Source organism: Physeter macrocephalus, chromosome 1 (assembly GCF_002837175.3).
Source record: "Physeter macrocephalus isolate SW-GA chromosome 1, ASM283717v5, whole genome shotgun sequence".
In the NCBI taxonomy this organism is placed as follows: domain Eukaryota; kingdom Metazoa; phylum Chordata; class Mammalia; order Artiodactyla; family Physeteridae; genus Physeter; species Physeter macrocephalus.
The window spans coordinates 90537520-90557166 of record NC_041214.2 but is presented as its reverse complement, the minus strand read 5'-3'; the positions used below and the strand labels follow the sequence as shown (position 1 = coordinate 90557166).

The following is a 19647-nucleotide window of genomic DNA, read 5'->3' as shown; positions in this document are numbered from 1 at the left end:
CTTTTCCTTTTCTCATGTATAGTTGGAACTTCAGGCGTTGAAAATATGCAGGGGTAAATCAACTCTACTTCAATTTAAAATAAAAGATAATAAATATCCAGGGGGCCTGGTCTTTTCCCAGCCTCTGTAGGCAGCTAATCTCTCTTTCTTTTGGTCTCATTTTAACAAATGAACCTTTATATTAAAAATGATTTCTTTATTGGAGGCCGTACATCCAGAAATTTCTAAAACATTTTTTTTTAATTGGCAAAAATGTTCTTAATCAGGTTTTTACTCAGGATTTTGAAAAGAGCAGAACCAGTCAAGCCTGTTTGCACAGGGGCTTTCTCCTTGACAGAATGTTCAGCAGTCTTTTGAGGGACTTCTCACCTTGTGATGTGTTGGACTGTGGGCTTACAAAGCCATCAGACAGGCTGGCTTCTCACCGTAGCATAGCAGCCTGATTTCCAGTATGACCAATTAGCTTTTCATTGGCTTGATGAAGGGCTTGATTGGACACTACAAAGTAAGCAGACACACAGGGTTTCAAACTGCCTCTTGAAAACGAGAGGTTAGTGAAGACTTTCTTCCCACTAGGGAACGTGAGGATTTCCCTTCTCCTTTAGGCTTCTTGGCCTCCTGCACAGCTACCTCCCAAAGTGGCTGAGGCTCAGAGGCATCTGTGTGAGGCTTGGCAATTAGTAACTGAAAGCTTTGGTACCCATGGGAAAATTTGATCAAGTTTCAAAAATTAATAATCATACGTTTTGAAAAAAGAGGTGAGGAGACAGAAGCTACTTGTTTTTTCCCTAGGCTCCTGTGCTTAGACCAAGGAAGGCCGTCTCTTTGGCTCCCTTGCATGGCCAATCTGTGTTTCATGGACTCGGGGTCCTTGCTGACTGAGCCTCTTGTTGGTTGTATCATAGGCTATTCTTTCACTCATTCAGTCATTGGTTGTGGGATATGGAGAACATTCCCAGTACATTCCAAGGGAGTACTTGACACAGACCCTACCCTCAGGGAAATTTTTTGTAGGATATCCATCCATCTAAATGATTTGCACTGTCACTAGAACTTTTCTGCAATGATGGAAATGTTCTCCGTCTGTGTTCTTCAATATGACAGCCATTAGCTGCTTCAAATGTGACTGGGGAAATGAATTTTTAATTTTGTTTAATTAATTGAAATTTAAATAGCCTCATGTAGCTGATGGCTACTGTGTTGGATAGTAAAGCTCTAAATTATCATCTACCCATCCTTGCATTTTTTTTTTTTTTTTTTGGCGGTACGCGGGCCTCTCACTGTTGTGGCCTCTCCCGTTGCGGAGCACAGGCTTCGGACGCGCAGGCTGAGCGGCCATGGCTCAGGGGCCCAGCCGCTCCGCGGCATGTGGGATCTTCCTGGACCGGGGCACGAACCCGCGTCCCCTGCATTGGCAGGCGGACTCTCAACCACTGCGCCACCAGGGAAGCCCCATCCTTGCATTTTAACGTGAATGCATCCTTGGGGGGGTACACTTCAGGCCATGTAGTATGGAGCAGAGAGTGCCGGACTAAGATTGGGTTTCTAGACTCATCGTGTGACCTTGAGTGCCTTCCCCTCACTGGATCTCAGTTTCCCTTCCTATAAATGAAGGACTAGCAGCCTATAAGGGCTTTCTAGCTCTGACATTCCACTTGTTCTGCTTGGTTCTGGCCCCCGATGGGTGCTCTAGGAAGGGGCATGTTTTATCACAGCCCAGTGCTCTGAGAAGGAAGGTTGTCGTCTCTGTTAAAGCCACTGGCAGGGGCTGTTTGCAGAGCCACTGGGCATGTTTAGGAGTTCTTTTCTGGATGAGGGTTGTGAGAGAGGGAGCTGAGAGTAAGTGATGCTTTACTCTGGGAGGCTGGTGAAGATGTGGAGGGTGGAGGCCCTGGCCCTGTTCCTGGGATGGTGACCCATCTCTTTATGCATTCTAGAGGTTGCGAGGATACATTCAGTTGTCAGAAGAGAAAGGGGTTGGAAGAGGTGGCAGGACTCTACTGGGGCTGGCATTTCATGGAGAACTGAGACTGTCTCCCAGGTTTCACTCATATGCTTGTCCTAGTGGGTATGCTGAGACAATTACACATGTAGGAATTCAAGGATGTGCCTTTGGTTATTTTAACACAGTCCTCACCCCACATGGGGAACCATGTTCCCTGTGTTCCCCAAATGGGAATGGGCACATAGCCACACAATTACCCAGCATCTAGTCCCTGAAGACTAGTGCCTGCCTCGAGTTCAGGGTTACGGTCAGCACATTATGTCCTCACCCCTGAGACGCTAGAGCACAGCAGGTAGATGGGAAGAGCCAGGCTTTCTCTGATCATGGTTGCCAAACAGGGGGCTACCTCTTTCCTGAGGTTGGTGGTAATGGTGGCAGTGGTGGTGGGGCTTTAGCTAGAACCTAAAAGCACAGGCATGCTTCAATACCAGAAAGGCGTAAAATCTATAATTGCTTCCACAAAAGTTTACAATACAAGCATGATAACTAATACCTTGCTTTTGTATAGGGCTTTCCAGTTTGGCAACTGCTCTACCTTAAATTTATTTAATTCTTACTGAGGTAGTATTGAAATATCCACTTGAGGAAATTGAAGGCAGAGAGGGTGAGGAAGTGGGGCCCACCATATGGCATGTGGGATCTTAGTTCCCCAACCAGGGATCAAACCTGTGCTCCCTGCATTGGGAGCACGGAGTCTTAACCACTGGACTGCCAGGGAAGTCCCCAAAGTTGCTAAGTTGATATGAGTTGAACCCTGATTATCTAACTCCAAGTCTGTCGTTCTTTCTGCCACCCCTTGGGGCCTAGGAGCTCTGTGAGTGGCACAGTCAAGAAGTGCTGGGCGAGGACATGTCATAAAGAGGTCCTCATCATGCAGCAGATGAAGATACCAACAGACACGTAGCAAGAATAGAAAGCACAATCAGACGTCAGGCTGCGGGTGATGGATTCATTCTCACCAGCGAGCTGTTGGAGGGAAGCTGCTGGCTGCCTTCCCCCAAGCCTGTGGGTCCTTACCTTTTATCTGTGATCCTACCATGGGACGGGGCAGGAACATTAGTCCAACTCTAGGGGAGTGGCAGTGTGACACGAGTTGGGAGAACTCCCAGTGAGGAGGCTGTCTGCTTTCCTCTTCTGTGGTATTTCTGCTGACTGAAAAGCATGGGGCCACTTCTGGGCATTAGAAATCTCCTAACTCTAATGCCTGTTCTGGGAAGGCTTCCTGGAGGAAGGGGGACTGACAGCACAGGTCAGACCCTTTCTAGGGCCCTACTTCTTTTAGGGGGTATTAACCCCAAAGAGCTAGTTACAGAACATGCAAATAAATAAAAAAGAGAGACCTAGATGAAGAGCATGGAGATTAAGAGATCAACCAGGCAGAGGATTGTAAAATCCAGACAAGAGGAAGCAGAGGTGGTTTATTACAAATTTGAACTTTGGATGGTTCTTCACATGGTCTTCACATAATTATACAGCTTTAAAATTTTAATACATATTCATTGAAGAAATTTTAAAAACTATAGAACAGTACAAAGAAGAAAATAACATATCTAAATAATCCCCACAACCCAGAAATATATTATATCCATATTTGGGATCATACCAAATTGATATTTCTGAAGGTAAAAAAAAAACAGTTGAGCCTCAGCAATTTCATAAGATTCATCCTAATGTTTGTATGGTACATGTATCATTAGTATCCTATTTTTTACTTTACATACTGTGAGCGTCCTTCCATGAAATTATAAATTACTCAAAAATAAAAATTTTAATGGCTGATTGGTGTTTCATTTAGAGCTATCTCAAGTTTATCTAACTAATCCCCTTCTGTTGGACATTTAGGCTGCTTGCAGTTTGGGACCACAATAAAAAGTGCTGCTTGAAACCCCTTCTCCTCAAATATTTGCCGTCATTTTTCCTTAGTTCCTTAGCTGGACATCCAGAAGGGGAACTGAATTACTAGGTCATTGATTATGTATATTATTATTCATGATTCATATTACCAAACTGACCTCTGGAGAGGTTGCTGTCATTTCAAGTGCACTGGCAGGGATGTGGGCAGAGAGGGCTAGCCCTGAACTCTTGCCAGCATTGAGGATTGTTGCCTTTTCAAAATCTTTGCAAATTTAAAGGATTTTAAAACATCTCATTATTTAGTTTGCACTTCCTTGATTACTAATTAGGTTGACTACTTTTTCTTGTTTATTACCATTTCTTCTTTTTTTTGAAATGTATGTTTATATTCTTTGCCTGTTTTTCAGGTAGGGAATAGTATTAATCCTTTGTCAGATTTGTTGTAAATATGTTTCCAGATTGTCATTTACATTCTAAATTTTGCTTCTACTCTGATGTATAGTTTAAAAATTTCCGTAGACAAAATAATATTTTCCTTTCTTATTTCTTCAGTGTTTTCATGTCTAGCTCTTTCTCATTCAGGGATCAGTTAAATACTCACCCATATTTTTTCTTACAGTGTTTTTTTTTTTGTATGCCATTTTTAAGATTTGGTTTTCTACTCTAAAATTTATTTTGGTGTGTAGTGTGAAGCTATGAAGATTAACTTGATTTTTCTTTTCCAACTAGTCTATTTTTCCAGTGCCGTTTATTGAATAATTCATCTTTTCCCCATTTCTTTAGATTCTTCCCTTATTATATATTAGATTCTTAAATATGTCAGATCTATATTAGGTCTGTTAATCAGGCTCCATTCATTTATATGTTAATTCTTATGTCTGTGCCACCTTTAATAATTGTACTTTAAAATATATATTTTTTAATATCTAGTAGGGCAAACCCAACCCATTATTCATCTTTTTTCCAAAACATGTTTAATTATTTTTATCCATGTATCCCTCCAAATGAAAGTCTAGTTGAAAATCCCTTTGGCACATAATAGGTACTTAGAGATTCATTCAACTGATATAACATTTAGCTTTTTAATCCAAAACCATGTTGATTTTATTTGAATTTTATTTTACTTGAATCTTCTTTAGTGTCTTGCCTTCTGGAGATAAACCCTATTTACATATATGGAAAATCTTTAAATGGCATTTAATGAAAAATTAAATTTCTTTTTATAGCTTATTTGGACTTCTTTTAGTCGTAAGACAACTTTATCTGTGATGAATGGTAGCCACTTTTATTTGCCATTGAATTACATCATAGAATGAACAGCTGCATAACACAGTTATCCTAAACTTTAAATAAGTTTGCAGATAGTGTCATAACCACAACCTAATTATTAAATGTTTTAAGTGCATGAATATTATATAAGGATCCTGTATATGAAAGATTAATATACAAAGAAGGGAATTTGCTCTATCTCAATTATTTCAAGAACAAATAAGAAAAATTGGACAGTGAAAAACATTAGAGAAACATTAACAACATTAGTCATAATCCCGTTTTCCAAAGATAATCGCTGTCTACTGTATGTATATGGTTTTTATACACACACGCACACCAGTGTATATACAATGGGGATAAAGTTGTACATGCTATTTTATAATCTGGCTTTCTCACTTAACAATATACCATGACATTTCCCATGGCATTAATTATTCTTGTACAGTGTCATGTTTAATGGCTGCATAGAGTGGATAGACCATGGTTAATTTTACCAATCCCCTGTGGTTGAACATTTAGGTTTTGTGTGAGTTTTCAATAGTATGAAGCCATAATGAATGTCATTACTCCCTACTTTAACATTATTCTAGTCCTTAGCATATAAGCTGTGTTCTGAGTACATGTGCATATTCATCCGTGGACAAGGCAGCCTCGCGGCTCCCTAGTCATGGCAAGGTCTCTGCTTCTTCAAGGAGCTGGAAAAGAGCCAAGAGGACCAGGTTTCCCAGCCTCCTAGAGGTATTTTGCTCATTACTGGAAAAAATTGTAAGTATTGGAGAATTAATGAGAAAAGACTTTCAGAGAGCCTGGAAAAGAGAATTTTAGCAGCGTGGAGCCATTTATTCTATGTAGCAAGTGGATTAAGGGTCCGATTCACCGGGGTTTGTATTCGCCACATCTCCAGCCTCCACACCTAGCTCTGTGACCTCTCTAGCCCTTTGTCCACTCTCAATGGCCTGACAGCTCAAGGCCAACCAAAGAAAAGACCCACAGGGCATGGACCCCCCTCAGGCCTCTTGTTTCTCCCTGCAAGCTGCTGGGGCTCCTCATGGGGCTCTGAAGATTCTGCCCACAGGTAGATGTTAGGGCTACCTCATCTCAGATGGTGGCCTTGCTGTCGGGATGCGTTTTCAGTAGGGGTCCTTCTCAGAAATGCCATCTGGACCAGTACACCTTTGTCTGGAACCCAGAGCAGTGGGGAGAGGAGCTGGGGAAGATGGGATGAGGCTGGCCAGCTACAGGCTCCAGCACATAGAGATTAGTATGGGAGGGGTGCCGGGGACCATAGCACTCTGGACACAGGAGGAGGGGCAAGTACTCAACCAGCAGCTGCTCTCCCGCTGGAGACAGAGGCTTTCTTTTGCATCTGGAGGACCTGGCTGTGGGAGCAGGAGTGGTTAGAGTACTCGTCAAACAGCCCAGATTGGGTAGGGGAGAGAAGGAAACAATGGAAATTCAGAGTAACTGCAAGAGGAGTGTGAGCAACCTGGCTTACAGGTATGCAGTGGGGAGGTGGAAAGGCAGTTATTAGCTGCCATTTTCTGAATTTACTCCATTCACTTACTCGTTCACTCATTCACTTATTTATTCACATAATCAACACTTTTATTGAGCATCTCCTGTGTACTAGGCCCCATGCTGGGGCTGCCAAGATACACAGGAAGGAGGGAAGGAGTGTTATGTTGACATAGCATCAGCTATGTGTCTGGTACCTTCAAATAGATTTTCTCCTTTAATCATCACTACAGTCTGTGAGGTAGGCATTTTTACCTCTGATGAGGAAACAGACTCAGAGAGGTTAAGTAAACTGTCCAAGGGCACACAGTTAATAAGTGCTGGAGCTGGGAGTCAGACTTAGTTCTGTCTGAATCCAGAGCCTGTGTTTTGCTCAGGGCTGTGAGCTGCCTCTTGGGATGTTCCTGCCCTGGGAAAGCTCACCATTTGGTGCAAGATGGCTTGATGAGAGAATAGTGGCCAGGCTTGCTCTGCTGTGGCTGCCTGACTAGGAACACCTGAGAGCCTGCTTCTCATTCTGCCATGATCCAGCTCCAAGGGATCTTGTTAAATAAGTTTGCAGACCCCCTCTGCTGGCTCTCATCTTGACCATAACCTCTCATGGTCTAGGAGGGATCTTGGGTAAAGTTGTCATCACTCTGCTAGCTGGGGTTAGAGGCCAGAGAAATCTTCAGTTAGGAAGGCTCCCAAGAAAGGCACTGCCTAGGTATTTATAAAACTCATTTCAGGGACTTCCCTGGCAGTCCAGTGGTTAAGACTCCGTGCTTCCATTGCAGGGGGCAATGGTTGCAGAACTAAGATCCCGCGTGCTGCACAGCGTGGCCAAAAACAAACAAACAAAAAAACCAAAAGACTCATTTTGTGTTTAACCTCACTCCTTCTGGCCCTGTGTAACGAGAGAAAGCCACCTCTGAAGCTTATCCTTAGAGCATAGGATCTGGCGCATAGGCTTTACCTCCCACCATCTGCCTCAGATTCCTCTTATCCAAGCTAAGGAATCCAAATCTTTTCTCTTCTATAGTTACTTTCTCTTCCAGCCCAACCACCCTATTGGGTCTCAGCTAAACCATGAGTGTTAGTGGGCCATGAGTGAGGCAGGTGATGGGTGATAGGATTTAGTGGTTAGAACTCAAAGCAGACTGTAGGGTCTCATTTTGACTTTGCTTTAGATCAGTGGTTCTCTACCATTTAGGGAGCTATTGACCCTTTTGAAAATCTCATGAAAACTGGAATTACACAATTTTCTTCTCAGAAAAATGGGCACATATGGGTTTATATGCAATAACTTGAATGTAGTTTCATGAGGTTCAAGGCCTTCCCCACCACACACATTTTTGAGGGAAGGCTAGAAAGCCTGTTTCGGTTTACCAGGTGCTCCTGGAATGTGTGGCTTAGTATGTCCTCTGGTGAGCAGAGTTGAAGGTTACCTAGGCAACCCTTTGCAGACAACCCCTCACCCCGCCCCAGCTCCTTGTTTTCCATATTCTGGAGAATTCTAGCTCCATGAGATATTCGGATTACCTTGGTTTCCTATTTAACACTTGACACGGTTTGCTTCTTTCTAAAGAAATATCAGGCATCATGAGTCAGACTCTTCCTGATCCTGGTCATTTCCTAGCTTAAGCTGGCTCCTCATTATGCTAGGTCTGTAAGGGAAGCTTTGTTGCTTATCTCTGGCAAACACTAACTCATCTCTCTGTTACTGTGGAGAGGGTCTGGGTTGTAGGGGAAAGCCATCATGTCTTAGCAACTCTTCTCTCTTCCGTGAAACCTATCAGAGAAACCTCAGGACTCACTACTGTCCTCTCCAGTCCAGGACCTTGCTGAGGTTCCCATAACCCATTGCCTCTTCTCTAGCTACTGCTCCTTCACTTTTCAGACACTTTCTTAGACCTTGAGTTTTATTAGCCCTTTGGGATTTTCTGAATATTTGTCCCTTGTATGTGTTGGGTTGGTTTGGCCAGAAAGTTCGTTTGGTTAGTGACTATGTTGTTCAATAAAGTTCTTTGTGAAAATGAAAAATGTGTCTTTTATTTTTACTTAAAAACGGAATGAACTTTTTGGCCAACCCAATACTTCTATCATTGTGTTTCTTACCTGATATTAAAATTACATGTTGATGTGTCTGATTCTCCCTCTGAATTAAAAGTCCCTTAAGGTCAGGAACTCTACATTTTTTATCATTATACCCATAGTGACTGGGACTTTACTTGGTACATATAGATGCTCAATTAATATTTATTGAACTGAATTGGGTAGTGTTTAGATACCCAAGGTAATAACTTAAGGAGAGATGTTAAAATTCCCTAAAACTCTCGGAATCTTTCCGTGGCCAGCCCATCTATGTCAGTTTATCCAGAAATCTAAACAGAGTATTGGCGGACATAAGGAGTTCATGCTGTCTTCATTTCCATGGAAGGTGTGTGCGTGTGTTATGTGATGTGCACAGACCTTTCTTTCTTGGTTACAGCAATTATTTGAAAACAATACCAGAACCAGTCTTTTAATTCTCTCCAGTAATCTCTCCATGTCTGTGCCCTTCAATACTTTTTCATATTTGTTTATCTCTCTGATATATCTTAACGTCTCTTTTATCTCTCTTTCGCATTTGGTTCACATATCCTAAGACAGGCTGGACAGCAGTCACTCTGAGTAGCAACTACACAACTAGCTCAGGACCAAGGACAGCAGCACGCACATCCTTGAAGTGGGAGAAGGGGCTTTAGTTTGCTAAAGTTTGTTCAATAATATGACCTTTGGGTGTGGCCCTTCTCACCTGTCAGGCTGCACTTGCAATTCTGCAAACCTGGTTATTACTTTGGCCCTAGTTGTTCTATGTCTGGTGGGCCTGTGTCCAATCTGTCCCTCTGGCATTGCTTCCACTGACGGGCACGGTAGTGAGACCAGGGCAGGAATGGCACAGCTGTGGAATCAGAAAGCCTGGAGGTGGGAACAGGGAGAAACTCTGGGCTGGGGTGAGAGAGACTGCTCCAGGAGCTGTCCATGAGGATCTCCTGCTCTGAGCTCTGCAGTCAGCCATTGCTGCTTTACTGTGACCCACACCTGAATTTCAGGCCATGGTGGTGGGTGGGGGAGAGGAAAGAGGCCTTGGGGATGTGCTGGGCCATTTCATGTTTGGATGCCTGCGTGAGTGCCTTCCATGATGACAGAGGCCAAAGCTGGCTTTTCATATCAACAATTTCATTTTTAACTAAAGTCATAATGTCCTTATTAAATCAAAATTAAAATTAAAATGCTATTGATGTGCACACTGAGGAAGAGGGAGAGAGACTGAGAGTGAGGGTCCCAAGGAGTGAAACTTTTACATGTCTGAACTTCCACAGCACACATCTCCTGCCTCTGAGTACCTCTGTAACTCTCTCTAAACGTATTATAAAAGCAAATACACTGCTAATGTTCAACAGATGATTTATATTCAACACTGACTGATTCATCACTGGCAAATGTTCTGTGTTACTTTGAAGACCCATCCAAGAGTAATGCTCAGTGTAAGAAAAAAAGACAATAAATCTACCACCCTCACCACCATCTGTGAGGCATGAGCACTTTAAATAACCTGATCAGTTAGCAAAGACTCTGTTAAAAAAAAAAAAATGATGAGCAGGTATAGTCACTTCTGAAGTGGCCATTTTCTTGTGTCCAGAGGACATTGAGTGATGGCAGCTTTTCTGGGAAGGGAGGGAGAGTGAGTGAACCTGTGTATTGCAGCTGAGGTCTCAGCTCAAGCTAATATTAAAGCTTGTGAAGAATAAACAAATGGTTTGCTCATTAGCTGGGCTTAGAGAGGTGTTACCCACATGTTTAAAGTGCTAATTATTAGTGATCTTTAATGGAGCTAATTTAGCAGTGGTAAGTGTTACACATTTCTGCTCTTCAGAAGTAGCCCATTAGCCAGGCATTTATATCTAATATTGACTTTAGGAAGTTAATATTGAAACAGGCCACAATTAAGAGTTCACTGTGAAGCGTGAGAGAGAGAAAGATGGAGGTGGGGTAAAAAAAAAAAAAAAGGCACAGAGAGGGACCAGGAGAGGAAGAGACACAGCTGCTATTAATCACCTTTTGTGTGGCAGGCACTGTGGATGAATAAGATTTGGTTCCTGGGCTGCTCATTAAGTACGAGCTGTGTGCCAGTCCCTGCCCTCAAGAGCTTAGAGTCTAGAGAGGGATCCAGTTGCAGTAGTGGAGATGGCATGGCAGTGAAGTGCCTGCCATGTGATGCACTGAGAAGGGAAGCCAGGCCCACCTGGGGTCGGGAAGGAGTTAGGGAAAGCACCCTGGAGAAGCGACACAGCTCACTATGGAGCAGGGCAGAAAATGCTCATTGTGAGGGGTGACGTTCTAATGCATGTCAGAGTTCAGAGAAGGTAGACATTGTGTCCCCATTGTGTAAAGACGGCTCAATCTGGCCATCATCACAAGTCCCTGGCTACTGCCTCACACTGCATAAGGCCTTGTCAGTTTGTTTGGGAAAGCTTAGTACTTAGCAGTTGCTGAAAGAGGAGCCTTTGTGTTTTTTTTCCTTCTCCCCTTTTGCGCTGAAATCAGGTGAGCTGAGGTTCGTGAATGTCCTTCTCTCAGAAGTCCCATGGCCTGGTGCCGGGGGTCGGGGAGAGCCTAACACGCCATCGCTGCTCTGTGGCTGCTGCTCAAGGGGTGGGAGGGTGCTGCCAGCTGGTCTGACATTTGCAGGTGTCAGTGGGGTGATAGATCCTCAGCTGGGGAGAGGCAGTGGATCCCCACGCTGTGTGGTGCGTCTGTTGCTGACACTAAGCTGCCCAGTCTCTTTCTCAGCCAGATTTATTCCTTCCGCTGAGCTCTGCACACACTTCCTGCCTCAGTGGCAGGTGTTTTAAGGAGAGCTCCAAGGAAAATATTTATAGTCCCCGGAGGAGTTGCCTCAATAGCTCGTTAGCGTGTCTGTAAAGAGGAGACAAGACAATCACCTCCATCTGTGTGTGTATGTGTGTGCGCGTGTGTGCGTGTGTCTTTCTCTCCAGCTCTTTGTCTCTCACTCTTACCCTTTCCCCTCTCATTGTTGCCACCTGTCTCTCCTCTTGGGTTAATATAGGAAAGGGGGAAGGAGAGAACGGACAGTGAGGGGAATAAAGATCATTGCCGCTTTGCACCGATAGGTTCCCTCTCAGCCCAGCTGCACTGACAGCATCTTCTCCCAAGGTCTTTGCCCATCTAGTCCCTACAGAGAAGGGGCCATGTCCTCAAGTCTCTTCCCTTTATGAATAGTTCCACACTGCATCTTCAGGGTCTTCCACAAACTTTCAGCCTGCTTACTGGCCTGGCAGGCTCCCAGGAGATACCTAGCAGACAAGCATTCCTCCTGCTTCTCTTAGAACCTAGGGAGAAGATATAAAGAGGCCAAGTTCCAGTGCCCCCTGCCCCCCAGTCCACCACCCACCTCAGCAGGGGCTGTGTGTCCCATTCTCCCCGTCTCCTTCAAGATAGAACAGAATGTGACGTGGAGGTTGGGGTCAGCGCCTGCTGGGTCTAGCTCTGTTCTGGAACCACAGCCTTCCTTTGGAACCAGCCAGATTCCACCAGCTCTGGCCCTTGCTGCGGCACAGTCCTGCCCTCTGAGCTTTTGCAGGCGCTTGCAGCCACATCTTTGCCAGGGCCTTCTCGGGAACCCACCCTACTGAGATTGTTCAAGTTCAGAATGAGATCACGGAGCCCACCCACCACCCCCATGCCCTCCTCTCCGTGGCTGCATAACCCTGCTTTTCTGTTCAGCCTGTTCTCTGTCTCTAGCACACAGCTTGCTTGCCCCTTCCTCTCTGCCTTGGCACATACTGCTTCCCACCAGAGCACTGTTCCATGGCCCTTCCCTTAATCAAAACCTAGTTCAAAGATCACCTCTTGGTGGAGCCACCCTGATGAACTGCCTCCAACTCACCACTCTTACTCTCTGTCTTCTTAGGACCTGTGCGTGCTCAGTTTCAGTGCAGTGTTTCTTTATCCTCTTTTGCTTGACAGGCACTGTGCTAGGTGCTGGGGTAGAACACCGAGTAAAACATGGTCCCCACCCTTGGGGTGTCAGGATCAGTTAATGGGGAACAGGATGAAAACATAGAAATGCCTTTCAGGAGTGACAGAGTACAAGGTACAGTCAGGGACAGCTCAACTTGATGGGGAGGTCAGGGAAACTGCCCAGAGGAAGTGATGGATTAGAGAAAGATGTAAGAGGTAGAATCAACAGAGCCAAGTGACTGAATCGATATTTGCAATATAGGAGTGGGGGTAGGGTGGAGTCTAGGATATGCCTCCCAGGTGTCTGTCTGGGTAACTCAGTGGTTGAGGGCACCAGTAATCAGGGTAGAGGGGGTGCAGGACAGCCATGTTGGAGGCAGGATAGGAGGGTCTTTACCAGAATCTCAGACTCTTAAGCTTTGCTTTTTTTTCTTTTTAAGGGAACTTTATTATTTTTATTTATTTATTTTTGGCTGAGCTGGGTCTTCGTTGCAGCACGCGGGTTTTCTCTAGTTGCGGCGACTGGGGGCTGCTCTTCTTTGCGGTGCGCGGGCTTCTCATTGCGGTGGCTTCTCTTGATGCGGAGCACGGGCTCTAGGCTCACGGGCTCTAGAGCACAGGCTCAGGAGTTGTGGCACGTGGGCTCTAGAGTGCAGGCTCAGTAGTTGTGGCGCACGGGCTTAGTTGCTCCACGGCATGTGGGATCTTCCCGGACCAGAGCTCGAACCCGTGTCCCTGCACTGGCAGGCGGATTCTTAACCACTGTGCCACCAGGGAAGCCCCTAAGTTGTTTTTTTATAAAGTGTCTGGTAGCTTCCTGGTGTCGGGGGAAATGGGCATTAGGTATTTTATTAGTCAGGAAACTCTCAGAGAGCAAAAATTGGGTCTCCCCTCCAAAGGAGCAAATTGCCTGAGATAAGGACCGTGTTCTCCTTAGATGTGGAGCTCCCTAGGGTGGGGGCACCTCTCCTTCCTCTGTTTCTCATCCAGTGTTGCCCAGTGTTCGAGTCTTTGCACCTGTGGGTGGGAGTGCAGGTGTGATGAACAGGCATAAGCCGCCTGGCTGCTCTGTCCTCCAGGGCCATCTCAGGAATGGCATCTTGGCCTGTAAATATGATCAGTGACAGTGTTTATGGTACTGAGAGCAGTTAGAGAAGGCGGAGGGCCCTGAGGGTTGGGGTAGCGAGGAAGATTTGTTGTGAAATTAAAATATTTGATTCGTGAGAGAGTGGTTTTAAGCTACCAGAATTCTGAGCAGTTTGGACAAGTGTTATTCATAAATATTCCCACTGCCAAAAAACAAAACGTGGTCCAGTCTCAATGCCCTGGAGGGGGATACCCCTCATGGATAGACTTTTTATTCCAGAGCTGGATTTGAGTTCTGGGTCACAGAGTAATGGCAGAATCTCTGGAATCCTGGGCAGCGGGGAGGGGTCTCTTCCCATCGTGGGAGTGGGAGGGGTCATGAGCAGCGGCACTAGGTCAGATTTTAGAGGTTCTGCTTAGACTGGGCTAAAGGGTGCTTTTGTCTGTCTCTGCCTCTGAAGCAACTCTGGAATAGAAAGACATACTCTAGAGTATATCACTTCCCTAAACATACTGCATATTCGTCACCTGGGTTTCTTGTTAAAATACAAGCTCTGATCTTGTAGGTCTGGGGTGGGGCCTGGGATTCTGCATTTCTAGCAAGATGGTAGATGATGCTTGTTACTTTAAGTAGGAAGGATTTAGGACTCACCGTTAGGAAGCCTTTCCTTTGGGCTCCCTGGAATTCTGCACACTTGATGTCTTATCTCTAATAATACCTCGTTGTCCCGTCTGCATACCTATCTACCTCTGCCTGGAAGACCCCTGGAGAACAGCGTCCATTTCTTATTTGTCAAAGTATCACCACAGCCTAACATAAGGCCTAGCACGTGATAGGTGTTCAATAGAGAATTGATAAAAGAATGACCCTGGGAATAGGAAACTGTCCAAGTAATGCCAAAACCAAGGTTCTGCCTAATGAACTCTTGGAATTCTCAGCTATAAGCCAAATCTCTTTTGTACAGCAGATCAGTCAGTGTTCAAGGCTCCCACGCTGGACACCACAGGGATGGCGTGGAAAGAGGAGGCAGAGACCTGAGCATTGGGAAATTTGCTGTCTCAGTGGCAAAACGGGGTTAGGGCCCATTTGATGCCACATTAGCATACTTACACAATAACTTCTAACTAAGTGCAAATTAAGGGGGGGTGACTGAGAACCAAAAGGATACAGAGAGCGATCCATGGGTACCCTGGCAGCTTGCACCTCCAAATGCTCAACACTTACTTGTTTCTTCACTTGTTGAAATCATGATTGCATCCTAAAGGAGGGTAGCTGCCCTGGGAGACTCACTGCCCTCCCAGAGCCACAAAACCACAGACACAGGGCCTGTGACACAAGGGCTGGTCCTGCTCTTGCCACTGGGGCCACACAGAGGCTGGGAGCCAGAGTGAGGTTGATGGGCATCTGCCAGCAACGGAGCAGTGACTAGGAAAATGTGAAGAGGAACAGGCAGCAGCAATGTGAGCGTAACCCATTTGGAGTGAGGAGGAGGGAAGAGTGGGGCTTGGAGAAGACCCATGCTGGAGATCCTGGGGAGATGGCGGTGGTAATTTTTACTTCCCTAATAGATGCAGAGCATTTCAACTTTGCTAATTAACAGAACAGCAGGCTTGTAAATCTGACAGCAGCAGGACATGAATGGGGTGGGATTAACACTGAACAGGGGAAGTGTGCCTTTGTCCTTAAGATAAAGCACAGCATTCATGTTGGGCCAGGCCCATGAGGGAGCCCTCTGGTTCTTTCTTTTCCTGCAGTAACCCCTAGGGCACAGGGACCTTTATTTCTTCTCAGCCTTTCTTTAGAGGTAGCAAGGGGCCTAGGGTTTATAGTCTAATAGTGCTATCAAATGTACCTTGTATCAGAGAGAGTAATTGCAGTTCATGTCTTCCTCCTTCAAGGTGTGTTATGCCCCCGGAAGTTCTCCCGTCACTAGTCTCGCATTTCGGTAACTTGGGCTGTCCGCAAAATGGGGTGATGTGCCCTGAACGTTCCAATCCCTAAACTGATTCCTGGGAAAGAATGGGCTGGGAGGCCAGGGAAGAGTTGTTTTATCTTCCCAAATTGCACTGAATCTTGCCAGGGAATTGGTTCCCAATACTTTCTTTCAAAGCATATTGATCTGATAACCTGAAGATCTTAAAGGCCAATAAATATGAAGAAAAGGTTTAAAAAGTCGCAGAATACTAGAACTGAGTGGTACTCTGGAGATCATCTACTCAGATCACCAGCACTTGGTGTGACAGATGAGGCCACTGACCTTGTGCAAGTCACTTTAGGAAGGGTTAACATTTCATTCATGTATTTATTCTTTCATCAAATATTTATTGAATATTTACTATGAGTCTGCCCAGACATGCACCTGGGAGTGAAAACATGTTGCTATTTCATTGGTCCTGTTTGAGTTAGCGTTCAGTGAAGTTCCCTTTTCTTATAGATTCTGACAACTGGTTTCACAAGGATGGTGGGGGAATTGACACGTAGAATCTTTAGCCAGTGCAAATAGGTTTTCTATGCAAGGTCACCAACTTCTGAGCTGCTGGGCTAATTAGTTTAGCTCTACTTGGCTTTACATAATAAAATATTATTGAAAAGTTATTTGTAATTCAATTTTTTGGCAAATGAGAAACTAATTCAAACCACTAAGGCAACTTTTATTTGAAGAAACCCTGGAGCAAATCATTTTATAATGTGAAAAATCTTGCTGTTGCTGTTGGAAATGATTATTCCCTAGTTAAGGATTTTGTAAATCTGGACACTTTAGGTTTTCTTATGGTGGGCACACAACCTGGGAGATAGCTCAGCTGTGGTCTGAACGGGATGAGGGAAGACTCGGGCCTGAGAAGAGGAAGCCCCGCTGGGAATCTTAGACCAGCCCAACCCAAGATAGTGACATTTACTCGGGCCAACAACTGCAAGCTGCCTGGACGAGCTGCTCCCCTTCTCTCAGGTTTTGGAGTCTGGAGGGGAGAACGGAGAGGTGGGGCATGATGAGTGGGGTATGCAGGATGAAATTCCAAATTCCCTCTCTCTCTCTCCACAGGTGGGAGTGGGGAGAGGGCAGGATGGGGAACCTTTTACTTCTTTTAGAGCAAATTTCAAACTCTTCCTTAATATCTGGGGACTGTGTGGAATTAGAGCCGTCTTGTATACTTTAACATGGTAGGGGAAGAGAGGAAGAACAGTGGAAAAAAACAGGACCAGGAGTTTAGGAGAGAAGAGGATTATGTGGATTCTTATTATACAGTAAAATCTCATTACTTTCGGTCTTGCTATTTTCGAACTTGTAAGTAATCTAGACGAAGACAGGACTGAAGTTTAACTTTTCTTATTAAAATTTTTTTCTCTAGAAATTAATAGTGTATGTAGTGACGTAAAGGAGAGTGTTTTAAAACTGATGTATAGAAAGACATAGTCCACATATGAAAATAAACTATTTTCATGCAGAAGCATCATTCTACTCAAACAATTCATGTATTAAAGATGATCCTTATCTAGTTGGTAAAGCCTGATAGGACTCTTCCTTGCTCAGGAAGCTGAAACTTCTTATTGCATCACGGTGAAAATTTACCTATGTATCTGTTTGTAATTTCTACAATAATTTATATGGATCCTAATTAGTTTCTACTAGTGAGGTTTAATTGCTATCCTGTGTTGGAAGATAAAGTCAGAGCATAAAGATCTGTAGAAACTAAGAAAGTACAAAACCATGCTTATAGTTAGAACTTCCTTTTTTATGGTGTTATTTTTTTTCCTCTATTGCTCACGGTCTTCTCAAAGTGAGCCTTGCAGCTGGTTAATTCAGCATCAGCTACTCTGGGCCAGCTTGTAAAGAGAAGCAACTGATGAAAAAAAGCCTCACTGTCTTCATTTAGTGAAAAATGAAAAAGAAGAAATAGGTGAAAGGGTCAGAGACCCTTTGGAAATTTGTTTTGGGTTAGGGTGTGACCTCTGACCATGGAAACTGGCATTCTGGGGATACTTCTCTTCTCTTTGGTTGAGTGTGCAACTGTCTCATTTCCCTTCCCTAGGCCAGTGATCTTAGTCCCAGGTTGTTGCCAGAATTCCTAACAATTTTGGATCCTTGAAATAGTCAATTTTTAGGGATTGAGACACCCTGAGTGGGACCATCCTGTCCAGCACATTTCTCCCGTCTGTAAATTGTCAGGTTGGGACCACAAGAGAGTAAGCCAAGTGGAGAAAGGCACTAGAAGGGGTGTCTGTGGTCTCTGGTTCTCTCTCACTGAGCTGACACAGGGCCGCCACTCTTCCGGGGTCCCTCTGAGCCGTGTCCCTAGAGGCGGTACACAGCAGAGATTCCATCACAGCCTGCAGGGCTCTGAGTGTGGGCTGGCTCTCCCTGAGAGTCCTTGTGGGGTACTCAGGGTAAATGATAGGGGTGCAGTGGGCTGGCCTGGAGTTTTTGTGAGCATGTGTAAGCTGAGTCCTCCCTTCCCACGCATTGCACACGGGGCTGGGTTGTCCTTTGCCTCCAGAGGCTGCTGTTTCTCCAGGCACATTGTTATTTTCCATTCTGTGTGAGCCCCAGGCCTCTGCCCCCAACCCTCTAACAGGAGCTCAACTGGACTCCTGAAAGGACTTTCCAACTGAGAAGTGAGATTTAGGCAGAGAAAGAGTTGCTGAAGAAGGGAGGGTGTTTCCTTCCCATGGGATTGACTTTGCTCACCAGCTGTCCATTGTGGACTGAGGACGGTGATACTGAAAGGGAGGGAGAAGAGGTGGGGAGGGGTTTTGCACTCAACTTTGCTTGTCACTTGGGGATTTTCACTTTTCCCATCTGTAAAATGAAGACTAACAGTTGCTGTGCCACATAGAGGAAAGGCAAAAAGAATTATTTAGGGCATTGTGGTCCATCTTGATGTTAATTAACCTGTTCAGCAGATATTTACTGAGTGTCTACTGTGTATCAGCCACTGTGCTAGCTCTAGAAGTACAAAAATGATTTCTAAAAAGCCCCCATCTTCAAGTTCACAGCAACAGGGCTGTAGTTGTTGCCTCCAGGGCTTGGAGCTTTGTGTGTGTTTTGGGGGGTGACTTGGACTGGTCTCTCCTTGCAAAGGACCTGGAGGGCCATACCCTTGGTCACCCCTATGGCCTGGCATCATGTGGAAGTGTCCTTTCTGTTGTGGAGCCTCTCCTGCTCTTGGGCTGGGCTGTGGGGCCTGAGCAAGGCATTACTTTCTGGCTCATGATGGGGTTGGGAAACTAAGGGTGGAACTGAGGGATTCAGCCATTTGGCCTCTTTCACCCTTATTCTTTTTGTTTTGTTCTCTGACAGGGTCTTTTCGGAATGATGGTTTGAAAGCTTCTGATGTCCTTCCCATCCTAAAGGAAAAAGTGGCCTTCGTGTCTGGTGAGTGTCTATGGAAGCTTCCTTTATAGTGGACCTAGAGAAGTTGTGTGTGTGTGTGTGTGTGTGTGTGTGTGTGCACGTGCGCACGTGTGTGTGTGCAGGCACTCACTTCTTTGTGTGCTAGTGAGAGAGAAGTGGTGGTGGAAGCGATGCTCAGAGCAGCTGCTTCCTGTCTCCAGAGGCAGGCAGAAAGGGAAGGGAGCCCTCTGGTCCCCGCTGGGTGTTCTGGAGGATGTTCACAACAAAAGGTGAGTGCCCTCCCCCCATCTTGCACCCACACACATCCACCTCACCTTGCCCCACCCTCCCAGGCTTGTCAGGGCCACAGGAGCTGCTGAGGCCCCTCTGAGAGATGCTCCAGCTGGAGTGGTCTGTCCCCTTCACACATTCCCAGAGGTTTTATTTGGGTTCATCTCTGAGTGGGTGGACAGGAGATTTAAATTTCTTTTTTTTTTTTTGTGGTACGCGGGCCTCTCACTGTTGTGGCCTCTCCCGTTGCGGAGCACAGGCTCCGGACGCGCAGGCTCAGCGGCCATG

The 19647-nt window shown here is 45.3% G+C and overlaps 1 protein-coding gene across 6 annotated transcripts in view; it reads left to right on the top strand.

Annotated features, from left to right (window-relative positions):
• KALRN (kalirin RhoGEF kinase) overlaps window positions 1-19647 on the top strand; it is a 683571-nt gene that overhangs the window by 170924 nt on the left and 493000 nt on the right. For all 6 annotated transcript variants that reach the window (XM_055084868.1, XM_055084895.1, XM_055084874.1 and 3 more), the window contains exon 2: window positions 19036-19110. In XM_055084868.1, coding sequence (XP_054940843.1) covers window positions 19036-19110 — 75 coding nt within the window. The remainder of the gene's footprint in view (window positions 1-19035; window positions 19111-19647) is intronic.